This window comes from Oryzias melastigma, linkage group LG14, assembly GCF_002922805.2.
Source record: "Oryzias melastigma strain HK-1 linkage group LG14, ASM292280v2, whole genome shotgun sequence".
NCBI classification, from domain to species: domain Eukaryota; kingdom Metazoa; phylum Chordata; class Actinopteri; order Beloniformes; family Adrianichthyidae; genus Oryzias; species Oryzias melastigma.
The window spans coordinates 13,114,551-13,137,314 of NC_050525.1; the positions used below are offsets into that span (position 1 = coordinate 13,114,551).

Consider the following 22,764-nt stretch of genomic DNA (forward strand, 5'->3'; position numbering starts at 1 on the left):
GTTGGAAACTTTCTTTGAGAGGCAGTTCTAAGTGATTCCATCTGTAATGTCATCCAGAGTAAGTATATGGTCCCAGGGCCAAAAACAATCATCTCTGTTTTGACTAAATTCAAACACAGAAAAAGTTGAGGATCAGACTTTTTCAAATATGTAATCAGTTGTGCTCAAAAATATTCAGTTTATCATTTAGTTTACCAAAGACAGGTGAATTCCAGAAAGTATGTGAGTTTCTATTTAATCGACAAGAAGGGGAGCTAAAGGAGGAGTCTCTTCAACTCTGATTTTCTGTTTCTTTCAACAAAATGTTCACAAAAAATTTTCTTGTGTTAAATTCTTGGCAAAATTTAAATTCTTAGGACAGTTTCTCTGCAGCTGTCTTTGATATCCATCTTTTTAGTTCAACCTTAGCTTATATTTGTCACAGATCTTTTTTTTCATTATGTCGTTCACATTTCTTGGTATCCTTTCAGGGGTCGCTACAGCAAATCAGCTGTCACTGATCCACACATTTGGTTTGGCAGCAATTTTTACTCAACAATCCAGTATTTTATCTGGGTTGGGAGACCCAAACCCAGGTCCCCTTGTGGCTATTAAGTAGGCAGTAGCATGTATTGCAAAAATTAAGATCAAACTGTGTGTGTATAGCTAAAATAAAAATGTAGCAGTCTCAAAACAAAGAAACAATGGGAAAAGTGTATTTAGAAAACAGGCAAACCTCCACTAAACTACACTGACCACTTAATTAGACACACCTGTCCTACTGCTCGTTAATGCAAAGTTCTAATCAGCCAATCACACGGAAGCAACTCAACCCATTGGTAAGGTCAACATGAAAGCATGATCCATCCTGCCTTGTAACAGCAGGTCAGGTTGGTGGTGTAATGGTGTGGGGGAGATTTTTTGACACACTTTGGACCCCTTAGTACCAATTGAGCATTGTTGCAACACCACAGCCTACCCGAGTATTGTTGCTGACCATGTCCATCCCTTTATGACCACAGTGTATCATCTTGTGATGCTACGTCCAGCAGGATAATAAAGTGGCTGATGTCTCTATACACTGCAAAATGTTCCAAGGAATTATTACAACTTACAATTTATGTGCCATAACTTTTGTTATGCATGTTTTAAACCAAATAGATTTATTGAAACATCTACATTAAATTTTGAACGAAAACTATGTTAATGGCAGGTCAGTTTCATTCCAACGTTACCATAACATCTGAAGGAATTGGCACCAGTGAGTTCAGAGACTGCTAAGGGTTGAGTAAGCTTGGAGCTAACATGACACCGAATAAAGACTCCATGTATGTCCACATGAAAATGCACACAGGCATACTCAACATTTTTGAAATGTTTTACCAAATTACATGTCAGACATAATGAGATCTCCATTCCCCAAAGAAAAATGTGTGTGATAATGAAAAAATCAGAGTACAAAGTCTGGGAGTTGCCCCCTGAGTGCCCTGTAAAAAAAAAAAAAACACCCACACCCTCCTGTCTGTCTGGAGATGACGCATTGCCAGCCCCCTCCCTCCACGACGTCCTTCCAGCTGCAGCTGCACCCTCCAAGCACAAAAACAACAAATTACAGTTCTCCAGGGCTCACTAACTGGAAGTTACTGCAGACATGAGCTCCAAACACACCAAGGATCCAGCCACCTCATCTACCCCGTTCTTAGAGTCTGCTCTATAATAGCAAGTCTTCAGGATTCCCACACAGCAGCCCTGATGACGCTCTCACTATGATTCAGCTCCCGCCTGAATCAACCCACTCAGACATCTAAAACTGGATGCGTTCACTGGTCAACGTGTGGTCACTTCCATGACCTTTCCGCATGAGGACAAGCAGACTGGCTCCTGCTTACAGACATTCCCAGACGATTATGAGATGACAGAACTGAAGAAAATCATTTCTGTGCAAGTTCACGCACATCTCATCAAGCACAACTACTGAGTTCGGTCTACTGTATCTGGGTTCAGAAAACTCTGTGCCGGTGCGCCCCTACAATTAGTTACAGAAGTTTTAGAATCCGCAACAATAAAAGCAAATTTAGTTTATAAAAATGCTTTAAGAACTTTATACACACCCCCTTCACAAACGAGACAATTTCAAGTTCAGAGAAAAGACCTCAAGATACTCCAGATGTAAAAATAATTATTTAATAAAAAGTATTTGATTGTGTCAAAATGTTTGTACCAGTTACAGAACAAACACCAAAAATGTTGAAGATTAAATGTTAACATTTATGTTAGCAAAGAAAAAAAACACTTTTCTAAGCTGGACTTAAGTGAAAAAAACAAAAATAAAACTTGTCATGCTCACTCTATTTTAACATTGCCTGAGCAAAACAAATATTATACAACATTATACAACTTCTTGTGATCAGTTTTGGTTCAAAGGGTTTATATAAAACTAGAATGCATTTGAGACTGTTCGCTGCTTGTATGATTCAATCCTCTAAATGGATTAAATCCAGGTATGATGGTGACATCATCACCCCCAAGAAAATAGTTGAAAAGATTAATAAAGCAAAAGTCAAAAGCTAAATAAAAGTGTGACAAAAGGGTCATCATATTGATTGGATTATCATATATTTATTACATTTTAGTGCATAAGTGAATTATACTTAAACGCCCACTCTCAAGAACATCGTGATTTTAGCACGTTTTTGTGACATTTTCTAGTTACATATATTAAGAAAATTAAGCTTAAAATTACATTTCTAAGTATTTCTTTATTGACATCATTGTGACTCAGGAGCAGATGAAAAAAAAGACAAAATAGTAGGGGCATTTGAATTGGTAGTGTTGTCCAAAATTGCAAGAGAATCTGGCCACATAGAAAAAAAATACGGTGCTCGAAAATCGTTTTAAGGTTTCAACCTTTTTTTCCCTTTGACATACTTTAACTGCTTACGTGATCACCTGATTCTTAGAGAAAAAGCAGCATTCCGTTAAGGTAAATGGGTGTAGTTATACAACTTTGAACAATTGTTAATATTGACTTGAAAGAAATAAAACAATTAACATTTTCTGCCCCATTTGAAGCTCATTGTGCACACTAAACTTCTACAGTTATTATTTGCATTTTAAATCTTAAAAGCTGATAGTTCTGAAAAGTTTTTAAAATATAATTTTTGAAAGGGTTTCCTTAAGTTTAGGAAATTTCTGTTTACACAACCAGCTAAAGTTGCAAAATTTCCACTGCCGGCTATAGATTTTTTCTATTTTCCATTTTGCATGTGACCAGAGGACCCTCCAAAATTGTGGGGTTTTTTTAGGGCTAACCCTCGCGGCGGAGGGAAGCAGAAGCCTCTGCTACAAGGGCGTCATGCTGTCATGAAGGAGAAGCACTTTTCGTGCTGAAAGTGTACTCTGAATCACAGAAGCTTACATTTAAATGTAAGTAATGACATTTTTAAAGCTATAAAACTAGTGTTGTTATGGATTTTCAAGCGGTAGCAGCTAACGTAGCTGACTGGCGACTATTGATGACATCATCAAGTGGGAATAATATCTGAATTTAAAGACTTTTTTTCCCATAACTCTCCATTTTTAGGGAAACGTGTAGGGGTAGGGGAAGAATTGTGTGTGTGATTGGATCGCTCTAATATTGCCCGTTGCACCGGGAATGTTATGTTGGAAGTGTGAGGGGCTGTAAGCTAGCAGGAGAATGTGTAAATAGAGAGCTCTCAGTAACAGGTAGGGGAATGGGGGCGGGGTTGCTCTATGTCAATAGTCCAACCCACAACTTGGAGTTTCATTTCTAATGAACTACGGAAAAAATGTTCAAGATAATGATGCATGATGATTGATTTTAACAAAAAATGGTGCAATCATAATTAGAAAACCACTTTAAAATAGATAAAACATGGTTGGAGTGGGTCCAAGCTGTTTTATTCCAAAAAAGTGTTTAATTGCTTTCACCACAACATAATCCAATGTTATTTTGGTTAATATAAGTAACTGCTACATCTTCACTAATAGACCCTACCTCCCATTAAATGAAGCCACACTGACCCTCACTTTCCCATTCAGTATATTAAAAAAAAACATTTAGGAGAATATTCCTCCCTGTAGTACTTTTCCCCTTGAAAGATCTTTCAAAGCAGTGACTAAACAGCATTAGCTGGAGAATGGCTGTCATTGCACTATGTGTTTCCCTTCGCCGTCAGCTCCAAAAACAGGAAACCACATCCTAAATACACCTACCATCAACTGGCACTGTGAGACCACATACCACACCAACTGAGGGGCGTTGGTCAGAGCTCTGCGACCGAGCCAGAAGTTGTGGAAAATGACATAAGAGGGACGCTTTACAAACACGCCTGCTCTGTCCACCTCCAGATACCCCCCAGCTCCCTTGGCTTCAGTTTTACAAACAGCGTTTCTGCCCCGCAGTGCCACACGCTGTCTTCTGAGGCAAGTCATTCAACTCCAGTCAATGTGAGACTGTGAGCATGAATGAGAGAGACCCATCAAAAAGCTCCCAACAGAGCAACATCAGGACAAATCCCACTCCATCTGCTGTGATGGGATTATTTTTACATCCACACAATGTGTTTAGCAGAGCTCTTGATCGGGCAGAGATCCAGCCCTGTCCCTCCCCCATCTGGTGGAGATGTTTGTGGAAGGAGAGTCAGGCAGAATCTGGGCACTGGCGCAGGTGATGTCATTTAATGACTATCTGGAAATCAGCGGCAGAGCAGGCAGGTATGGGATCGTATCAAACGCCCGCCTGACGTGTAGCCCGTCTTAATGAGGAGCGCGGCAGGTAATGCCCGTAGGCCGCTTAGTCTTAGACTGCTCCTGCCTTCGCTTTTCTGTTTACCCTGAGTAATCTCTTCAGCTACAAGCTCCTGCACACCACGCATGCAGTCCCCAGGACTCGCATTCCTCCAACTGGCTTTAAATAACTGTTGCGTTTCTCCCCCTTGCTACGCAAATGGGAGGAGAGTGTTAAAGATGGAAAAGAGGCTTGTTTGTTTGAGATGGGCTCAGTACACCTCTACCCCGGCACACTCACAAGCAAATATACAAACTGTTCTCCTGTGATGATAAATAAAATTTTCCACTCTTGATTTAAGTGATTTTTTTCAAAAGTTTCACTACAGAAGAATTGTTTGGTGACATGCAAGAGGTTAACTTCCTGCTGAGATTATGAGGATTTAGACCCTGACTAAGCAATGTGTTGCAACACAAACAAAAGCAAAAGCTTTTTTGTGCATCTTCGGGTGGCAAAACGATTGAAGAAAAACATTAATTTGGACACTGCATGTGTGGGCCTCCAGATCCACAAATAACCTCATGTGGGGCTTTTCTCACAAGCAGAAATAGACAGAGAGGTGACAGAATGTGCACCCATGCTTGTTAAAATTCAGCCTTGACAAGAGTCGGACGATCGGGCCGCAGGCCCACACCAGGCACATTCGGCCTCAGGTAAGAGCTCTCACTGTTAATAAGCTGCAAATGAGGAATCCATGACTACGTGCGAGCATGGGAAACCTGCCGAGCTTCCACTCCGACTTCTGTCCAACCTGTGGCCAAACATCTGCAGCAGTTTAGGTTTTCGTTTGCCGGTAAAACGAGCAAAACACGAGTGTGGGCAGCAAAGTAGAGATCTATAACATTAAAATAAACTCACCTTCTAGAGAAAAAGCAGAACCATTCTAGAGTTTGAATTCTCCTCATATTTTAGGCTCTCATGGACCTCTGACCCGTGCCAGGGAAAAACCAAAACAAACCACGGGGATACAAATGTCACGTTGCTTCAAATACAAAACCACGTGGGAAATCCTAAAATATTACTTGTCATGATGCCCAATTTAGAAGCAGACAAGCCTGGGCTGGGATATGATAACACCGCTTCCTGTGCAACACGAGGCCCGTGTTCTGAGACAGGCAGGATCTGGGGCAGCTTACAGATCTGGATAAAGAGATGTTGTAGAGATGGACAGAGGAGGCGAGGCTACCAGGGCGGTCTGGGAGTTGAGCAGCTGCAGGCAGTGAGCCTGATATATGGGATGCTTCTTTGAAAGCATCAGCAAGAAAAAAATAGACTCGAAGAAATTCTTGTTGAAAAGGCACTTGATTTAGAATGATCGTAGCTGCTAGACAATTTTAGGAGAAAATCCACCAACAATTAACTCCTTACTCCTCTGAGTTCTTCTTGTCTACTCTATATGATAAAGACAAACCATCTACATATTAAAAAAATACCTTTTATTTCCTTCAAAAACACATTTCTCCATTCTTGTGGACCCTTTTTACACAAATCAATCTTTCCTTCAAGGAATTCTGTGCTTTTATCAGATCCAGAAGGTGCAGAGAAACTGAAACACGGACTTCCTGGAAGCAATCAGACATAATTTCTTGTCTAGATGAATGATGTAAGCTTATGTGGCACTTTTCCACCTTCATTGAGACCCAAAGTACTTAACAGTCACAAGCCTGTATCCACATAAACACACATGCTGATGTAGAGCAGGAAATGGGATTTAAATGGGCTTTCAATGAATGCTAATCTCATAACAAAGCCCACTCTACCTCTGTGCCATGACCGCCACACACAGTTTAGTTAGGGTTAAATATGCTAAATTAAGACTTAAATGTCTTTAAAGCCCACTCTGATGAGAATTCTGTTTTTAGTGTTTTTTTCTACGCATTCTCACTCCCAACTCGTCATATATGGACGTATGGTTTGGGCCCCTCTGTGTCACTTTTGACGTTTTGGGTGTCCCCAACTCGTTGTTTTTTGATGTGCTGACTGTTCCTACTAAATCATGGGTCCCCAACTCCTGGAAGTGGAATCGGGTTAGGGTTAGGATACCGGTTCGAGTCCTGAGGGTTGGGGACCCCCTGATTAAGCCTTTTTCTGATTATGGGGGACACATATTTTAGGAGATAATGCTTAAAATTGCATTTCTGAGTATTCTTTATTCAAATCGTTGTGGAACAGGAACGATTTGTGTAGAAAGTATGCTGGGTGGGTCACCTTGGTCTGAGCTCTGGGTAACAGAAAGGGAAAAGGGGGCGGGGTTGCTCCATGCCAACAATCCCGTCCACAACTCAGAGGCAAATTTCTAGTGAACTACTGCTGCTGTGGAGAAACTCTGTCCTAGAAAATGACGTTTTGTTTTGGTTTTTTTGGCTAAAAACTGCATAATCATAATCAAAACACCTCTGGAATTGCATTTACAATATATCAGAAGATGACTGAAGTGGATCTTTAATCCGGGAAGCTCTTGAACTCTAATGTCTCATCTCCTTTAGTCTCTGATTGAAGGTGGGATTTGTAATGGAGCATTTGTGGGATTTATTCTACGGTTTGAGGTGGAACAATCCCATTCGCCCTGTTTATTTGTTTGCCGCATACTAAGAAACAAATGTTTTAAGCATTTTGATGAATTTATAAAGGAGCTTATTTAAACCATACAGCAGATATCAATGGTTTACAAAATCCTCCAAAGGAAATGTGCAAAATGATCCCTTCAAGATGTGAAGTTAAACTCAGAAACATTCTAAATTCCAACTTTAACCTTGTTTATTGAGCACATGACACAATTTTACAACGTTTTGCATCCTAAAAATCCAAATAGGGCTTTTATAAAATGTAAACTGCAAAAAATCTTGGAAAAAAGTCAAGTCAACCAAAAAGTTTTGTATCACAAACAATTAATGAATTGGGTTTTCTCTGCTCTTGTACTGAGATTTGACACATTTTTCTGTGTAATTCAAGTTTGATAGCTCATCTTGCTAAATGGAGCGACCCAGAATCTTCTGAGAAACAAGCTGAAACTAGTTTTGATGAAGCTAACAATCAACTGTATCTTGAGAGGACAGGGTCAGCTCCAGCAGATCACCAAAATCAACCATGATGATTCAACACCCAGGGGTGACCAACATCACAGAGCCACACCTCGACATAAAAACCCTGAACTTTTACTGCTTGACACAAAAAAATGTTTTTTTCATGATTTCCCACAGTTTGTAAAAGGAAAAAATTTTAAGCACGCCTCACTGGAAGCACAAACTAATGTGTTCTCCAGCTGTTCAAAGCAAAAACGTTCGCCATTCTAATGTTCTCAACGTTCCTTTCAAGGCAAAAAAAGGTGGAAAATCTATGAATTATCTTCGAATATCTACTAAGAAGAGCTATACTTCATTGGCTGAAATTCTGCAACATATATACCAACAAACAGCCAGCAAAGATCTTTTACGGAGCAAATGTTTCTGGCCCGTTGACACCAGAACTTCTCAAATATGGAAAAAATGTTTTATTGTCTCCTTCAAAACCATGTCTGTTTTAACATGGAAGAGAGAAATTTCCACTTATCCGCAGCACATTCCAGGACTCACAAAGGAACAACACGCACCTCTTGCTTGAACTGAAGTCAAACCTTGTCTTCTCCTTCTCAGATTCTCCATGAAAAAGCGGACACAGGTGATGCTTGGTGGGTTCTGACTGAATGTGTGAAGTATCCCAGGAATCTAATGTGTCACTCTTGAATTATTTGACATGGAAGCTCCAAACCGTGAAGCAGCAAATGGGAATGAAGGGGGAAAAAAGAGGGGAAAACTGGAATCTGGAACACAGATTACTTACAAGATAAACTGGACTATATCCGGGATTGATTTGTTTTTCTTTACTGTTTTTTTTAAATCAAGATTTTTCTGGATAAAATCACGATAAGCTGGGTTTGATGAGGGAACGAGATGTTTTCAAATGGAATGAAGGTAAATCTGGAGCAAATACGCACAGGCACACAAAGCTGTGTTTGATCATCTTCTCAAATAACAGCTACTGCCTGAAAAAGAAGCTTTGGATTATAATTCCTGATCAAACTAGAGCCAAAATAAATTACCTGGACGAAAAAAGACCAACCATTAAAAACATGAATGTGTGGATTTTTTTCTCTTCTAACTACAGATGTTTTTTTTTTCTCTCCTGTGAGTCATGCAAAGAGTCCAGAGCATCAGTGAAAACCATTTTGGGGGCTAGAGATTGTCATAGACTGCAAGGCTCCAGTCTTACCGCAATCGATCTGATACGACACACAAACCAAAAACCCGTCCAGACCCCGGAGCCAGGCGGCATAGATCTTAACGGAACGTTTGTAATGGGCCATGTCTTATTAACTAATGTGCAACTTTAGGGAGACGTTTTTGCAACCCAACAGTGGGACCCCCACCTCACCTCACCTCAACATAACCAGGTATTTATGAGCAGAACATTCCAGCCTGTGGACTCTTTGTAGTAAAAGTTCTGAGAAAAGAAATGACATATTTTCACAGATATAAGTAAAACATAAACCTTAAGGAGGGCTGGGCGGTCTATGAAAGTGCTTTATGTGTGTGAGGATGAGTAAAAACAGCAAAAAGTCCTCTAACGGGAGTAGATTTATGACTTTATTTATATTTAAACAAAGTTTTATCTCAATAAAGCTTAAAACAAATCCCTACTGATAATATCTGGACACATTTTCAGAAAACTTTTAATATTTTCTATTTGACTGAATCCGTCTCTCAATCGATCAACATTTTGATTATAAACTGCTTTAAGAAGTGGCTTTTAGTGCATATCTTTCCTAAAATCCCTCAGAATGAGATTTACGCTTTGACTGGCCTCATATATTTGACAGTTTTCTTCACGTTTGATTATAGAAGAATGATGACGAACGATCTTCCCGCTTTTGTAAACAACTACAGCATTGGGCTTTAAGCCTCTGCAGTGTGGGAATGAGACAGAAAATATGAACTCATGTCAAAACTGACACCTTTTCTCATTTTTTCCACACATAAACAAGCTTTGTTAATTTTTAAACATTCTCTAAGGATTAAAATGCAACAGATATCTTCTTGTGGTGGTTTCCCTCAGTCTTGGTGCACAGATGAAAGCTCTAGAGGTATGCTAATGATATTTAAAAGCAAGTTTTTGATTTTATTTTTCTGGCTTCATTCTTGTAAAGTGGCTTTTTTAAGACGTGTTCTTGTAAATTAGAACAAACTTGGGAAAGTCAGAATTTACATGAATTTAGAAGTTGCTGAAACTGAAAAAGTTTCACACAATCCTAAAAGGGAGAAAAAAGGGGAAAATTGACTTCCATTCTTCTTTGTAAGAACATAATGATAAAAAAAATCAACCTGGGTTGACTTTTTATGTTACATTTTTACTCACAAATTGCTATTCTGGGGAAAATGTACTTATATTACTTCTATTTTAGAATGCATTTTCTTTCTCTAACACTGTAATATTTGCCTTTTTGACTTTTTAAAATATCAAACATTTTGATTTCACCTTTTAAGAGTCAAAGTTTGGAGTGAAAAACTTTGCTGACATTGTGCACTCCTCCTTTTTTCCATTCCTGTCTAATAATAACATAAAATCTTGGTTTATCATTTGGTCTAATTAAGGACTTTATAGAGTCCCTGTGTTGTAATTGGAGACTTTATTGTCCACAAAGAGTTCTTTTATGAGCAGAGCCCGCAGGCCCCTGAAGCCTGTGAAGCTCAGGGGTCAGCAGGGGCCTATTCTCGTCCTGTCACTCACCGACCCTGAAGCCCTGTCCGATCAGCGTGTCTGCGCCCTGGCCGTTCTCCGCGATCAGCGTGGTGTTGTTGCCCTGCTCGCACGTGTCGTGGCACTGGCCCTTCAGGCAGATCCGCTTGCAGATGAGCGGCGCGATGACCACCTTGATGCGCTCGCGCGCAGCAGACGGGCGCTCCGCGCACCACACCAGCCTGTGCACGCTCAGCCAGATGACAAGCAGACGAGGGATCAGGGGGGACATCCTGGCATCCCTCACTGTCCGCCGCAGAGATCCGAGTGCATGAAAGCCCAGGCTCCGGGGTTCCGCTCCAGCTCAGAGGCGCCTGCTTTGTTCACCGATGGAAATCCTTCATACGGTGGAAGAAGAAAAAGAAGAAGAAGGAAAAATAATAACTGCCTCCCACTTTCTGTTTTCGGAAAAAATCACTTTCCCTGCGTCCTCCAGCAATCCCGCTGAGAAAGCGCCTCCTTATTCATCCTGGACGTCTGTCCGCTCCCACTCCAAAAAAGTTCCTGAACTAAGTTTGGTCGCTTTTCTCTTCCTTTTTCTCGCCTGCTGCTGCTGCTGAGAGACTGTTGTGGCTTTGGGAGAGAAAGAAGGGAGGAGAAGAGGAGAGGTGAGAGCCAGCCCTCTTTGGAGGAGCTGGCTGCAGGCCAGCCGGGCGGCGCAGGAGCGGAGCTGAGGGGAGCAGGGACCGAGGCTCAGGCCCCCAGAGGGGCCCCCTTCCCTCTGCTCCTCAGCCAAAGACAGCAATTCATAATTCATTGAGTTTGGATGATTGATTGAAGCCATCTTGATGACTGAAATGTTAAACTTTTCTCAGCTTTTGATGATAGAAACTTTACAAAAAATTTCCATTTTGGTTCACTCAAAAAGTCCTATCATAAATGTGCAAACTCTTAAAATTGAGATCTAATCATTTATTTTCAAATAGTTACCAGTGGTCTTTTAATCATGATTAGGTTGTTTTAGCTATAAAAATAATAATAATAATAAAAAAAAAAAAAATAAAAGTTTATGCAGTAGTAGTTCATTAGAAATCCAGCTCTGAGTTGTGGATTAGACCGTTGACATGGAGTAAATAGAGTAACCCAGTCTGCTATTTTGAATGTTTCCATTGTAAAATGGACCCATTAAACAGTACCGATTCATACCTCTAGGGGGGCCCCCATTTGTTTTTGGTCCATTAAAGAATGGAACAGAGCGGTTGGGGCGGAGCCACTGTTTGCACCTGTTGATTGACAGAAAGTGATGATGACATTAGAAAGCACCAATATTTTTCATTAAAGCTAACATTTGTTAGCATTCACCCCAGGAATCCTCTTTCAAACAGCGTGAAATTCATGTTACAGACGACGTACAAAAGATGAAGCAAGAAAAAGACGAGCTGCTAGATGAACTCCATTGTTGTTGCTTTTCTAGTAGTCGCGCTACAATAACACAATGATACATATGCCGTAAAAAAAAAAAAAAAAAAAAAACGCTCATTAAAAGCGAGGCTTAACTGAGTGGAATTAATTGGACCGTACCATTCTTTACCGGACCGCACCATTCAGTCAAAATGAGGCTTTCATGTCGGCTTTATAGTAATTTTAGTCGTTCACTTTCTACTTTATATTTTCTTTCTTTTTTAAGTTGTAATAGTTTTTTTTCTTTAATTGTCTTTATTTTTCTTTATGTTTCAAACTGTGATTTATCATATTATTTCCCCTTTTCTTCTGTGTTCTCTTTATTGTCTGCGCATTTCTGTGGGGCTTTTATTGTCCCATCCAGTTGATTTATCACTTTGCTGAACTTCTATTCAGAGACTGTTCTGTTCATAGAATCTTTGTCTTAAAACTAAAAAAAACCTTTTTACTGCCATGGGTGAACCTCAGCATGGCGTCATGAGCTTGTTTCTTCTAAACCTTCTTTTTTATTGCAATGTGGTTTCAAACAGTAAATCTTCTGAATTAGAAAGTCCATAAACTAGAAAACACTACTTTAAAAGTAGAACCACATTGTCTCTTAATTTAAAAAAAACTAAAGACCCAATTTAGAAAGCTGAACATTAAAATCGTTTTGTTTTACAAGTGCTTGGAGATTATTATGCAAATTTGATTAATTTATCTCAGAAATTTAGTCAAAAAAATTATTTTATTTATAATATATTTGAAGTATTTTTCCTAACTTCAATCATTATAACTTACAGTGAATGAAAAGCAATCTCTTTTTTTATCAACTAACCTTATTGTAAGGTTCAGTTAATGTTAAGTTCAATTTTTCAGTTAAATGTTTGCTTTTAAAATCTTTTTTATTCGCTTACAAAATATATTTTGCATTTGTGACATAAATTATTTTAGCTGTGTTGAATCTTGAGTACAAAATCTTAGATTTTTTTGCTCTAATTTTGCAATTTTTGACTTTTTTGATTTCACATAAAATATTTTGAGAAAGAAACATTGAATATTTTCATTTGCTACTTTGAAAGTTTTTCTTTTAAATATGAACATTTTGATTGCAATTTAGGAAATGTTGCTCTTGGAACTGTGGAGGCACAAAAAAAAGCGTTGTAAATTGTATTTTTTGGTGTTTTTAAAATGTTCTTGTGGCATTTTTCACATGGAGGGCATATTTAAAAGAAAATTATAATTTAGAAAATTTTGATTAATTACAAGTAATAAATTCGCGATAAATCTGGGGCAAAAAATACTGTTTCAAAAAGCGTGTAGGTGTGACGTTTAACCTACTACAGTAGCCACACGGTCCCTGCCACGTTCCATTCTGATGCATCCATTTGTGGACAAATAGATCCACGAACATCTTTGCTTTCCTCGTCCTAATTGGCATCCGGCTCAAAACTTTACAGCGGGATTGCTCCGATGTTGCTCGCCATTTTTGTTGCACCGACAATGTTAGGTTGGAGTTGTGAGAGCCTTTAAGATAGCAGAATAGAGTGTAAACAGATGGATGATGGCAAATAATCCCACCCACAACTCAGTGGCAAATTTCTGATCAACTCCTGCCGCTCTGCAGAAACTATGTCCTAGAAAACGACCTTTTAAAAAGTACTTAGCTAAAAATGGCATCATCATAATTAAAAAAACACTTGGAACGACTTCACAGTAGATTAAAAGGGACTTTAATTTTCTATTTTGTGTTGAAGCTCCCAAACAAAAGGCGAGGGCGGGCTTGAAACACAGCAATGTTTCTATTTTTAAACGCATTTACACAACCCCTACCCGCTCATTCAAACAACCGAAACACAAACGCGAAGGCGCATTAGTAGCTGGATGACAGGGGTCGGTGCGAGAGGTCACGAGGGCGAGGGAGGGTGATCAAGAGAAGGAGCCGAGTGAATTCCTCTGCGAAAGCTATTTGCTCTCAGTCGCTGAGGAAATGACCGCATGGGCCTGCACTTCACACGCTGCCTATTGGCTGCACACATGTACACACACAATGTAAACACGCCGTGGGTCACATCAGAGCCATGCAGACTATTTATTAGTACAAAGTAATTAGATTCTGTCTGAAAAGGCTGCCAATCGAAGGCTATTAGTGAAAGAAAACACATGGAGAACCTAAAAAAAAAAAAAACTCCTTTGTTTGAATCAAAGCTGATAAGGTGCAGCAGGAAGGCCTGGACATAAATAATTGCTCTCAGTTTTTCCTGGTGCCGAAGTTGAAGACCAGATGTTCTATGAGCCATGCATCCCTCTTTTCTGCAGCTTTCTCCCTTCCTCTGAGAAAACCAGAGCGACCAGAGCGAGTGATTTTATCTCCATGAAATCCGGTTAGCTTTGCCCCCGCGGAGATTTTCTTTGCTTGGTTATTCTTTAAAAACTAAGTGGAGTTTGAAGAAAATAATGACAAGTTTGTCGTTTTACAGACAGGTTTACATGGAGCTGAAATGGTAGAAAAATACTCATTATTGAGGCTGGATGTATTGAATTTGATGGTGGGAATAGACAGATTTGGAGTTTTCTGCATCTTTGAGTAAAAGGATAAATGACCTGTTTTCTAATCTTCAGATTTCACTCAGTTCTCTCTCTGAATATGTCAGTTTGGAGAAAACTGCCCACTACATTGTTGTCGTCACATTTAATAAACTTCATCCTCTCTAGAGAAGTTATGTCAGGTCAGGCTTTTTTTTTCTTTGCAAAAACTAAAAACTGCTTGTTTTAACAATTTTAACATTCCTACTCTACTTGTAGCTTATTATTTTTTAGTTGTAAATCAATCAGTTGTTACTTCTTGTTTTGAAATGACAATATCATGCACTTTTCAAGGATTATTTCTAAAATAATCACTAATTTATGCATATTTTTTCATTATTTGTATATTAATGACCAAAAAAGGCACTTTTCATTTATTATTAATATATAATGTACATTAAGGACCAAATTATCAAACTTTTTATGTATTATTTGTATATTAATGATCAAATTATGCACTTTTTTAAACTAATATTTGCATATTAATGATCATATTATACACTTTGTATTTATTTTTGTAAATTATTCACTAAACGATGCACCTTTTAATCCATTTATTGTATATTATTTACCAAATTAAGAACTTTTTATTCATTATTTGTAAATTAATTACCATTTTTTGTACTTTATTTTTGTAAATTACAAACCACACAATGCACTTTTTAATGTATTTTTTTGTGTATTGTTTTCCAGATAATCCATGTTTCTATTTGTTTTTTATTATGATAAGCAAATTATGCGCTTTTTTCTTTTTTTGTAAATTCCTCACCAAATTCCACACCTTTAATTTTTTTTCAATTATTCTCTAAATAAATCCCTTATCAAATTATTTGTAAAATAATGATGACCAAAATGTGCACATTGTATTTATGTTTATTAATGAGCAAATGATCAACTTCTTTATTTGTATTTTAAACACCAATTAATTCATTTTTTCCATATTTTTTTATTTTTCTTATTTCACACTTTATTTGTTTGTCAATTAATTACCCATTAAAGTATTTTTTTATTAACTGCAAGTTATTTACTTTTTACAATGAATAATGGATTGACCTGATTTTGTGAGCACGGATGTCAAACATTTGCAATCCTTCAGCACCACCACCAGGAGGAGGAGTGTCATTTTAACACTAATTTCTCCACAACAGACATTTTTTAATCCAGTTTTCTGTTCTCCGTCATCCACTGTGGCTCACCACACAGTTTAAATCCTCAAATCTCATCTGGTATTGATATTTAGTAGTAAAACTGGGAGTTTTTACATCCCTTTTTTTAAAAGTAAGAAGTACTGTAGTGTTTTCTACAAAGTCATCTGAAGGCATTTGAAATCAAGGACACCTAAAATCGGTTTGGCAACATTCTCCTTCAGTGAAGAAAAAAAAGACAAAGTATAAACAATGCCCTTTAATATAGTAACATTACATGAGTATATTTCCAGAGTAAAGCATTAGAAAGTATTCTTTTACACAAATTAAAAAAAAGAGGATTTTTGTTTGAACATCCATGCAGTTATATTTAAAAAGGGATGAAAAACAAAACGGGTCATAAATATGATTATCAGGAGCAAAGACTATTCTGGAAGTTCACATTCTAAACATACGGGACAGAAAAAGAACTGGTAACAAAACACAGTGTTTCAGTGATGAGGCTCATAATTACAGCAGGTCTACGAGAGACTTCAGATCAGGCAGTTCAGAGGAAGCCTGGGGTGGGGGGGCATCATGGAGGGCTCTTTTCCAGTTGGATTATTTACACAGAAAGTTTTTAAAGCACATTCGAAAGTCACCACTGCACGACCTTGTTAAATCCCCTCCAAAAAAACACTAAACCTACATTCTTATTTACACAGAAAGGGGATGCATGCATGCACTCTTGGGTTCCAGCTATTTTTTTTACATATTTTTCTCTGTGAAAAAACAGAGAACTAAGGACTTTAAAGCGGGAAGTTTGATTTTGTTTGGATGAAATTTACCGACTGATTGACAGAAATCTGCAGACGGATGAAGGCTCTGCAGGGAGGAAGAGGAGGAACAAAGTCCTGCTGACTTTTGCTTCCTGAAGACACAAATATAGATGTTTTTTGTGCCTCAATTGTGTTCTCAAATAAATCTTTGATGATGACAGATACCAGAAAGAATGATTTACACCCAAAATATGAACGGATTTTTTAAGTGGGATTTATATGAATTTGAGATTAATCTGAGAATATTCAAAATAAAATAAAAAAATTGTAAAAACTACATGGTTGTATCCAGTGGCCTGGATTTTAATGTGATTTAGATACATGTTCACTATTTATTTATGCCACCCATTTGCCTAAGTAAAAATCTAATAAATATGAACATTTTACGTAAAATATTTATGGATCCACTGTTTTCTGATGATGAAAAACTAGATAATTTCTTTAAAAAATGAATTTAATTACATTTTTTTTTCAAATGACACATTGTTCAGATGCAGTGCATTCTGGTCCTTAATACCGATTCTAGTGAGAATTGATGCAAACTAGTCATTTGCAGAGATTTCTGGGAAATTTCCAGGCCACTAGGATGTTGGAATTGAATCGGACAACCCCCCAAAAATGACGAATAACCAATATAGTGCATTCAGATAGAATAAACTACCGGTATATTGAAAAAAATATATACATATATTTTTTAAGTCACAGAAAAAAATTTCATTGTAAGATAAACAACAAAACAGAGAAAAACCAGCCACAGTAATACCCTGATCTATTTCATAAACTTTATTTAAAAAGTGTTTGAACTAACCTCCTTTTACCACAACTAAAGAGCTGCGATATGTAAATGATGAGAAATTTAAAACATGTAGAATTCCTTCTAATAACAAAATGAACGCAACTTCATTAAAGTCGGTCCAGACATGAGGTGTGTGGCTCGGCTCTTTCACTGAAGCATCAGTCAGACCTTCATCCTCTTCCTCCAGGAGAAAAAAACAAAAATATTAAATCGAAAACGTCTGAATCTCTAACGAGAATTCACACAGATGTGACCTTAAAAATGTGTCAAGGCACTTTTTATCCCTCTATTTAATTTAGAAACGCTGCTGCTAAACAATTCAAAGAGCAAAAGATTTGATGTTAAAAAATGAACCAAACCTTTTTTTATGAGGAGATAAAATCCTGACCTTCCAACAGGTTATTACCACAATATGAAATATTTGAGTTTATCTACTGGATGAAAAGTAAAACAAAGAGTTATTTCTCTCTAGGATATTATCTTTTTTGTTCTTCATTTTGTAGAAATGTTTTGAATAAAATTTAAATACTCGTTTGTTTTTGTGGAGATGTCAGAGAACCCTCTGATTTAACAAGAGTTTAGAATCAAATCATGACACTTGCTCTACCGTGCTTAACACTGGGTTCAAGAGGTATTGTAATCTTTATCTAAATAAAGTAACGCATCAATAGAAACAATTGTTTCCTTGGTGTATTGAGCTAACAGATCTGGATGTAACAGGAGTTTGATTAATCAGATTAAGATTACAGAGCTGCTCTTAATGACTATATTAGGGGGAAAAAGTGAATTCTGAAGTTATTCTCTGCATCTTATTTCCCTTTCTTGATAAAAAAAAAAAACAGTCCTGGGAAATAAAACTGTAGAAAGACGCACTTTTGTTTTTAGACGGCTGTATTTGAAAGAAGCTGTAAGAACATCCTAACGTTTTATACAAAAGCCTCCTTTCAAGTGTTGATATGAGTGCCCCCCTCCCCCTCCATTTGATCCGTGCTCATACACAGTCCACAACCGGGCCGTCATCCTCGGCGGCGCCCCACTCTCCAAACCTCATCTGAGGAGACGGAGCAGCAGGGTGGAGGTTGTTGATGTCATCCAGAGCGTCCGGGTCCGTCTCCTCCGTGGGGCCGATTCCCATGTGGCCCCCCTCCTCCCGGTGCGTCCGGATGTGCTTCCTGAGCGCAGCGGGCTCTTTGAAGGTGCGGTTGCAGAAGGGGCAGCAGCAGGGCCTCTCCCCCGTGTGGATGAGCTGGTGGTGTTTCAGGTGCTGCAGGCGGCTCAGGCGCTTCCCACAGATGGCGCAGACGTAGGGCTTCTCGCCCGTGTGCGTGCGCCGGTGCTTGCGCAGGCCGTCCAGGTGCCGGAAGCAGTTCCCGCACTCGGAGCAGGAGTACGGCTTCTCGCCTGTGTGTATGCGCAGGTGCGTTTTCAGAGCTCCCGACTCGCGGAAGCGGCGGCCGCAGACTCCGCAGGGGTAGGGCTTCTCTCCGGTGTGGATGCGGATGTGCTTCTTCAGGCTGGAAATCAGGCGGAAGGTCTTCCCGCACTCCAAACAGTGGTGAGGACGGTCTCCGGGGGGCTCCCTGGCCGTGTCGGGAGCTGAAGGGCCCGCGGAGTCCTCCGGTCTCCCCGGCGAGCTCCCGCTCACAGAAGTCCTGGTTAGAGGTTTCTGCGGTCCGTCGGGTCTGCCCTGCTGTAAGGAACTTCCACATTCTCGCACAGCTCTCTGGTGACGCAGTGGGTGAGTGGCTCCAACCTGAGCGTAATTCATGTCCCCCATGGTCAGCGACGACCTTTCCACATCTCTGCCGTCACTGGAGAGTCCAGCTTCCTTTCTGCCGGGCTGACCAGGAGACGGGCCCTGCTCCTCCTTGATCTCAAATCGAGGTGGTCCTCCTGGTCCTGGAGGCTGTCTCTCCTCTGTAAAACCCATGGAATACAGGGAAGTTTCATGTATTTGTTCTTAATGACAGACTTAGCAATTTGGGGGCTCCATGCAGCGGTTGTACTAATCATTTCAGTCACATTTTGGTAAAAAAATTAAATAAATGAAAAAAAAAAAAGGTCAACATTTTACTGTAAAAAAAATTGTAAATGTATAACTTGAAAAGTTGTAATTTTACATAAAAATTTCCTTCCTTTTCCATTTTCCATGTAAAGTAAAAAAAAATTATCTAAATTTTACAACTTTATTCTTGTAAAATATTGACTTTTTCTTGTATTTTTACAACTTTAATCATGTATAAATTTTCCTCTTAAATGTACAATTTTATGGATAATTTTAGCTTTTTTTTCCTATTAATTTTTCAACTTTATTTTGGTAACGTTTACTTCTTTCCTCTTAATTTAATGACTTTATTCTTGTATAATTTAGGTTTTTTATCATAATTTACAAGTTTACATTTGTAGCATTTTGGCTTGTTTCTCATAATTTTACAAATATGTCCATGGAAAATTTTGATACTTTTGCTGATAATTTTACAACTTTATTCTCATATAATTTTGGCTCTTTTACTTATAATTTTACAACTTTATGTTTGGAACATTTTACATTTTTCCTCATAATTGTATTAATATATTCTCATGTAATTTTGGCTTTTTCTTAAACGACTATTTACTAGTAACATTTGGACTTGTTTCTCTTAATTTTACAGATTTATTCTCGTATTTTTTTGTTTTTGTTCTTGTATATTTATAATTTTTCTCTCATAATTTTACGACTTTATATTAGGAACATTTTCGATTGTTCCTCATGGTTTTATGAATATATTCTAGTGAAGTTCAGATGTTTTTCTAATAATTTTGTGACTCTTTTCTCATTAAATCTTGGCCTTTTTCTTATAGTTTTAGGACCTTATCCTCATAACATTTTGACTATTTTCCTCATAACTCTATGGTTCTTATTCCTGTTTTGTCTTCCCGCGCTTTAGGAAGTGTGGCAACAAATTTCTTGCTTCCTTTTTTTTCTTCTTTCATGTTAGACCACTTTTTCCATCTTCCCACTTTGTTTTGTTTCTTCTCTTTGAAGTCTCTCTGGAGTTGCTAGCTTGGAAGAGTCCATTTTAGCTGAAGGGATGGGGGAGGACGGAACTCTTTCACGTGAGCAGTCTAATATCATTTCAGTAATTTGGGTTTATTATGACGCAGTTGGATAATAATGAGCGTAGAAATTATTACTATTAATTCTCTTTACATTTTGAAGTACTCAGCTTGGGCCCCCAAAGGATTTTAGGGGACTACCTTTGCCTGATGGTAAGTCTGCCCCTGTTTGTTGCAAAAAAAATAAAGCAGTGTTTGTTATTACCTGCTCTGCTGGAGTCTGGGCACAGATGAGGAGACCCAAAGGAGTCCAGAGTGTGGTTGGTGACGGAACCATCCGGCTGGATGGACAGCTGGCATATTTTGAAGTCATCTCTGTGCTCGAACCCGTGCAGAGATTCCTCCACGGAGCCACCCAGACCCAAATCCACACCGGCTCCATTCACGCTCCTGGGGTTCTGTTGGTCCCGGTCCAAGCCTGAGCTCATGGAAGCCATGGAGGACAGCGAAGGGGCGAAGACGGACTGACTGACGGGCTGGGGTCCCGAGAAGGAGACCTGGAGCTGATCGATCAGCTTCTGCGCGCTGCACAGACACTCCTTCATGCTGTTCAGCTCCCTCTCAGACACCTCCAGCCGCACCTTGAGCCGCTCGTTCTCCTGCTCCTTGTGGAACAGCTCCTGCTGGGTCTCGCTCAGCACCACCACCACCTCCCCCAGCAGCGTGTCCACGGCGGCGGACATGGCGGTCTGGATGGTTGGAGCCAGGCGGGATTTCAGCGACGTGACCGTCACGCTGCTCTGCGGGTATTTGTCCGGTTTGCGGTCGAAACACGCCTCGAGCCGGTCGGACATGCTCTGTTTGCGGGGAGAGGAGTCCACGCCGAAGCCCGCCCGCCTGGAAGTCATGGTTTACGGCGGGAGCTAACGATGCTAAAGCTAACGGCGGAACCAGCGAACCGGACTGAGGTTCGGAGGCTGAAAGGATCGGAGGCCGAGTCCGGTTGCATTCACCTCATCAGCCGCTGGAGCGACGCGACGGACAGAAAACGTTTCGACGTTCTACCACAGGCAAGCTCCCGCAATGCCCGCAGTTTTGCGGGACAAAAAAGATGAAAATCTATAATTAACGAGCCCCGCAACTTTAATCTAATCTAAATACTTTATTATTCCAAAACCACCAGCGGAGACTCACCCATCTCCGTCAGCGGAGGCCCGTCGCGTAAATATTACGTCTACAAACATCCGGTTGTGAGGGTCACTTTCCCCTCAGGACTGACTTAAAGGCACACTTTACAATTTATGTCTCTTTTTAAATTTTATTTTCTCAAAGAAATACATTTGATGTCATACAACTCTGAAAAAAAATCATATACATTTTGATTAACGACAACAAAAAAGGGAAATGACACCCAATTGAATTGTGTAAAAAAAGCAGGGACTATTTAATTTATTTGTGGCTCTTAATTTTCATGTTCGAAGTTTAAACAAGTAAGTTGTGACATCTCTTTTAAGAATAAATTATTGGTATTTCTTTTTGCAGATAATTTCTGTACATTTATTCTAATCCATTTTTTTCTTTTATTTCATTTCAAAAACTTGATAAAAGATTACATTTAAATAAAAAATCAAATTGATTAATTATCTCTAAAACAGATTTATAGTTTAAAACTTAAGTCCAAGGAAATTCCTACGACAATGTATGAATGTATAAGCAACTTCATAGTTTTGTAGCTGAAAGTATGAAAAAAATGAGATAATTTTATTTTACATCTCATTTAGGTAAATACCAAGCAAAGCTTCATGCAGCTTCATATTTTTTGTTCCAACAATTATATTTTTTAGGTGTGTAGTGAATAATTGATGAATCGATTTCTATTGCTATGATGCCTCTGAGTGAGGCAAGAAGTTTATCAAATTGACAGATAGTGTTATAAAACCGTTTACAAATGAGATAAATCAAATTTCAATATTGGAAAATACTATTTGGATTGAGGCACCTAAGGTTTATTTTACTATAACGTAAAAACGACCAAGTGCCATCGCAGCGGACAACAAACGGTAGTAAAATAGGATCAATCCATCATTACAGTCCAATGTGCAAGTCAGTACAGCAGCCATTTGAAGGGGAAATAATGTTTTCGGGGTTGAAGGTGCATGCAGAGGGCATTGACCTGTTGTTTATGCAGCCCCTCAGAGTAGATAAACAGTTATTAATGAGCACATTCCTATTTTCCTACAGGCTGTGCTCCAAGTCCAGCACAAAGCCGAGACTGGAAAAAACCCAAACAGATTGAGCTGTAATACTTTTAGTGCACAAAGAAAAGAATTGCAGTACTCGTTTAAGGGAATTGAATTATTTGAAAAGGAATTAAAAAGCTCTCAACTTGCAGATGATACCACGATTTTTTTAAATAATGTCAGATAAATTCCTGAGGCTTTA

General features: G+C 38.9%; 2 protein-coding genes across 5 annotated transcripts in view; both read right to left on the reverse strand.

Moving 5' to 3' along the window:
• Positions 1-11,355, reverse strand: part of ltbp3 (latent transforming growth factor beta binding protein 3) — a 39,381-nt gene extending 28,026 nt beyond the window's left edge. For 3 of the 4 annotated variants that reach the window (XM_024266191.2, XM_024266193.2, XM_024266190.2), the window contains exon 1: positions 10,553-11,355. In XM_024266191.2, the coding sequence (XP_024121959.1) occupies positions 10,553-10,793 (241 nt within the window). In that variant the 5' untranslated portion in view covers positions 10,794-11,355. The remainder of the gene's footprint in view (positions 1-10,552) is intronic. The other variant, XM_024266192.2, reaches the window with a different exon arrangement.
• A 4,561-nt stretch (positions 11,356-15,916) lies between these two features.
• Positions 15,917-21,573, reverse strand: si:ch1073-224n8.1 (zinc finger protein with KRAB and SCAN domains 8). The gene is made up of 2 exons (XM_024266027.2): positions 20,588-21,573; positions 15,917-19,203 (listed from the first exon to the last, which is right to left on the reverse strand). Exons 1-2 carry the CDS (start codon positions 21,228-21,230, stop codon positions 18,278-18,280), a joined length of 1,569 nt encoding a protein of 522 aa, XP_024121795.1. The 5' UTR covers positions 21,231-21,573; the 3' UTR covers positions 15,917-18,277.
• Positions 21,574-22,764: the final 1,191 nt, after the last annotated feature.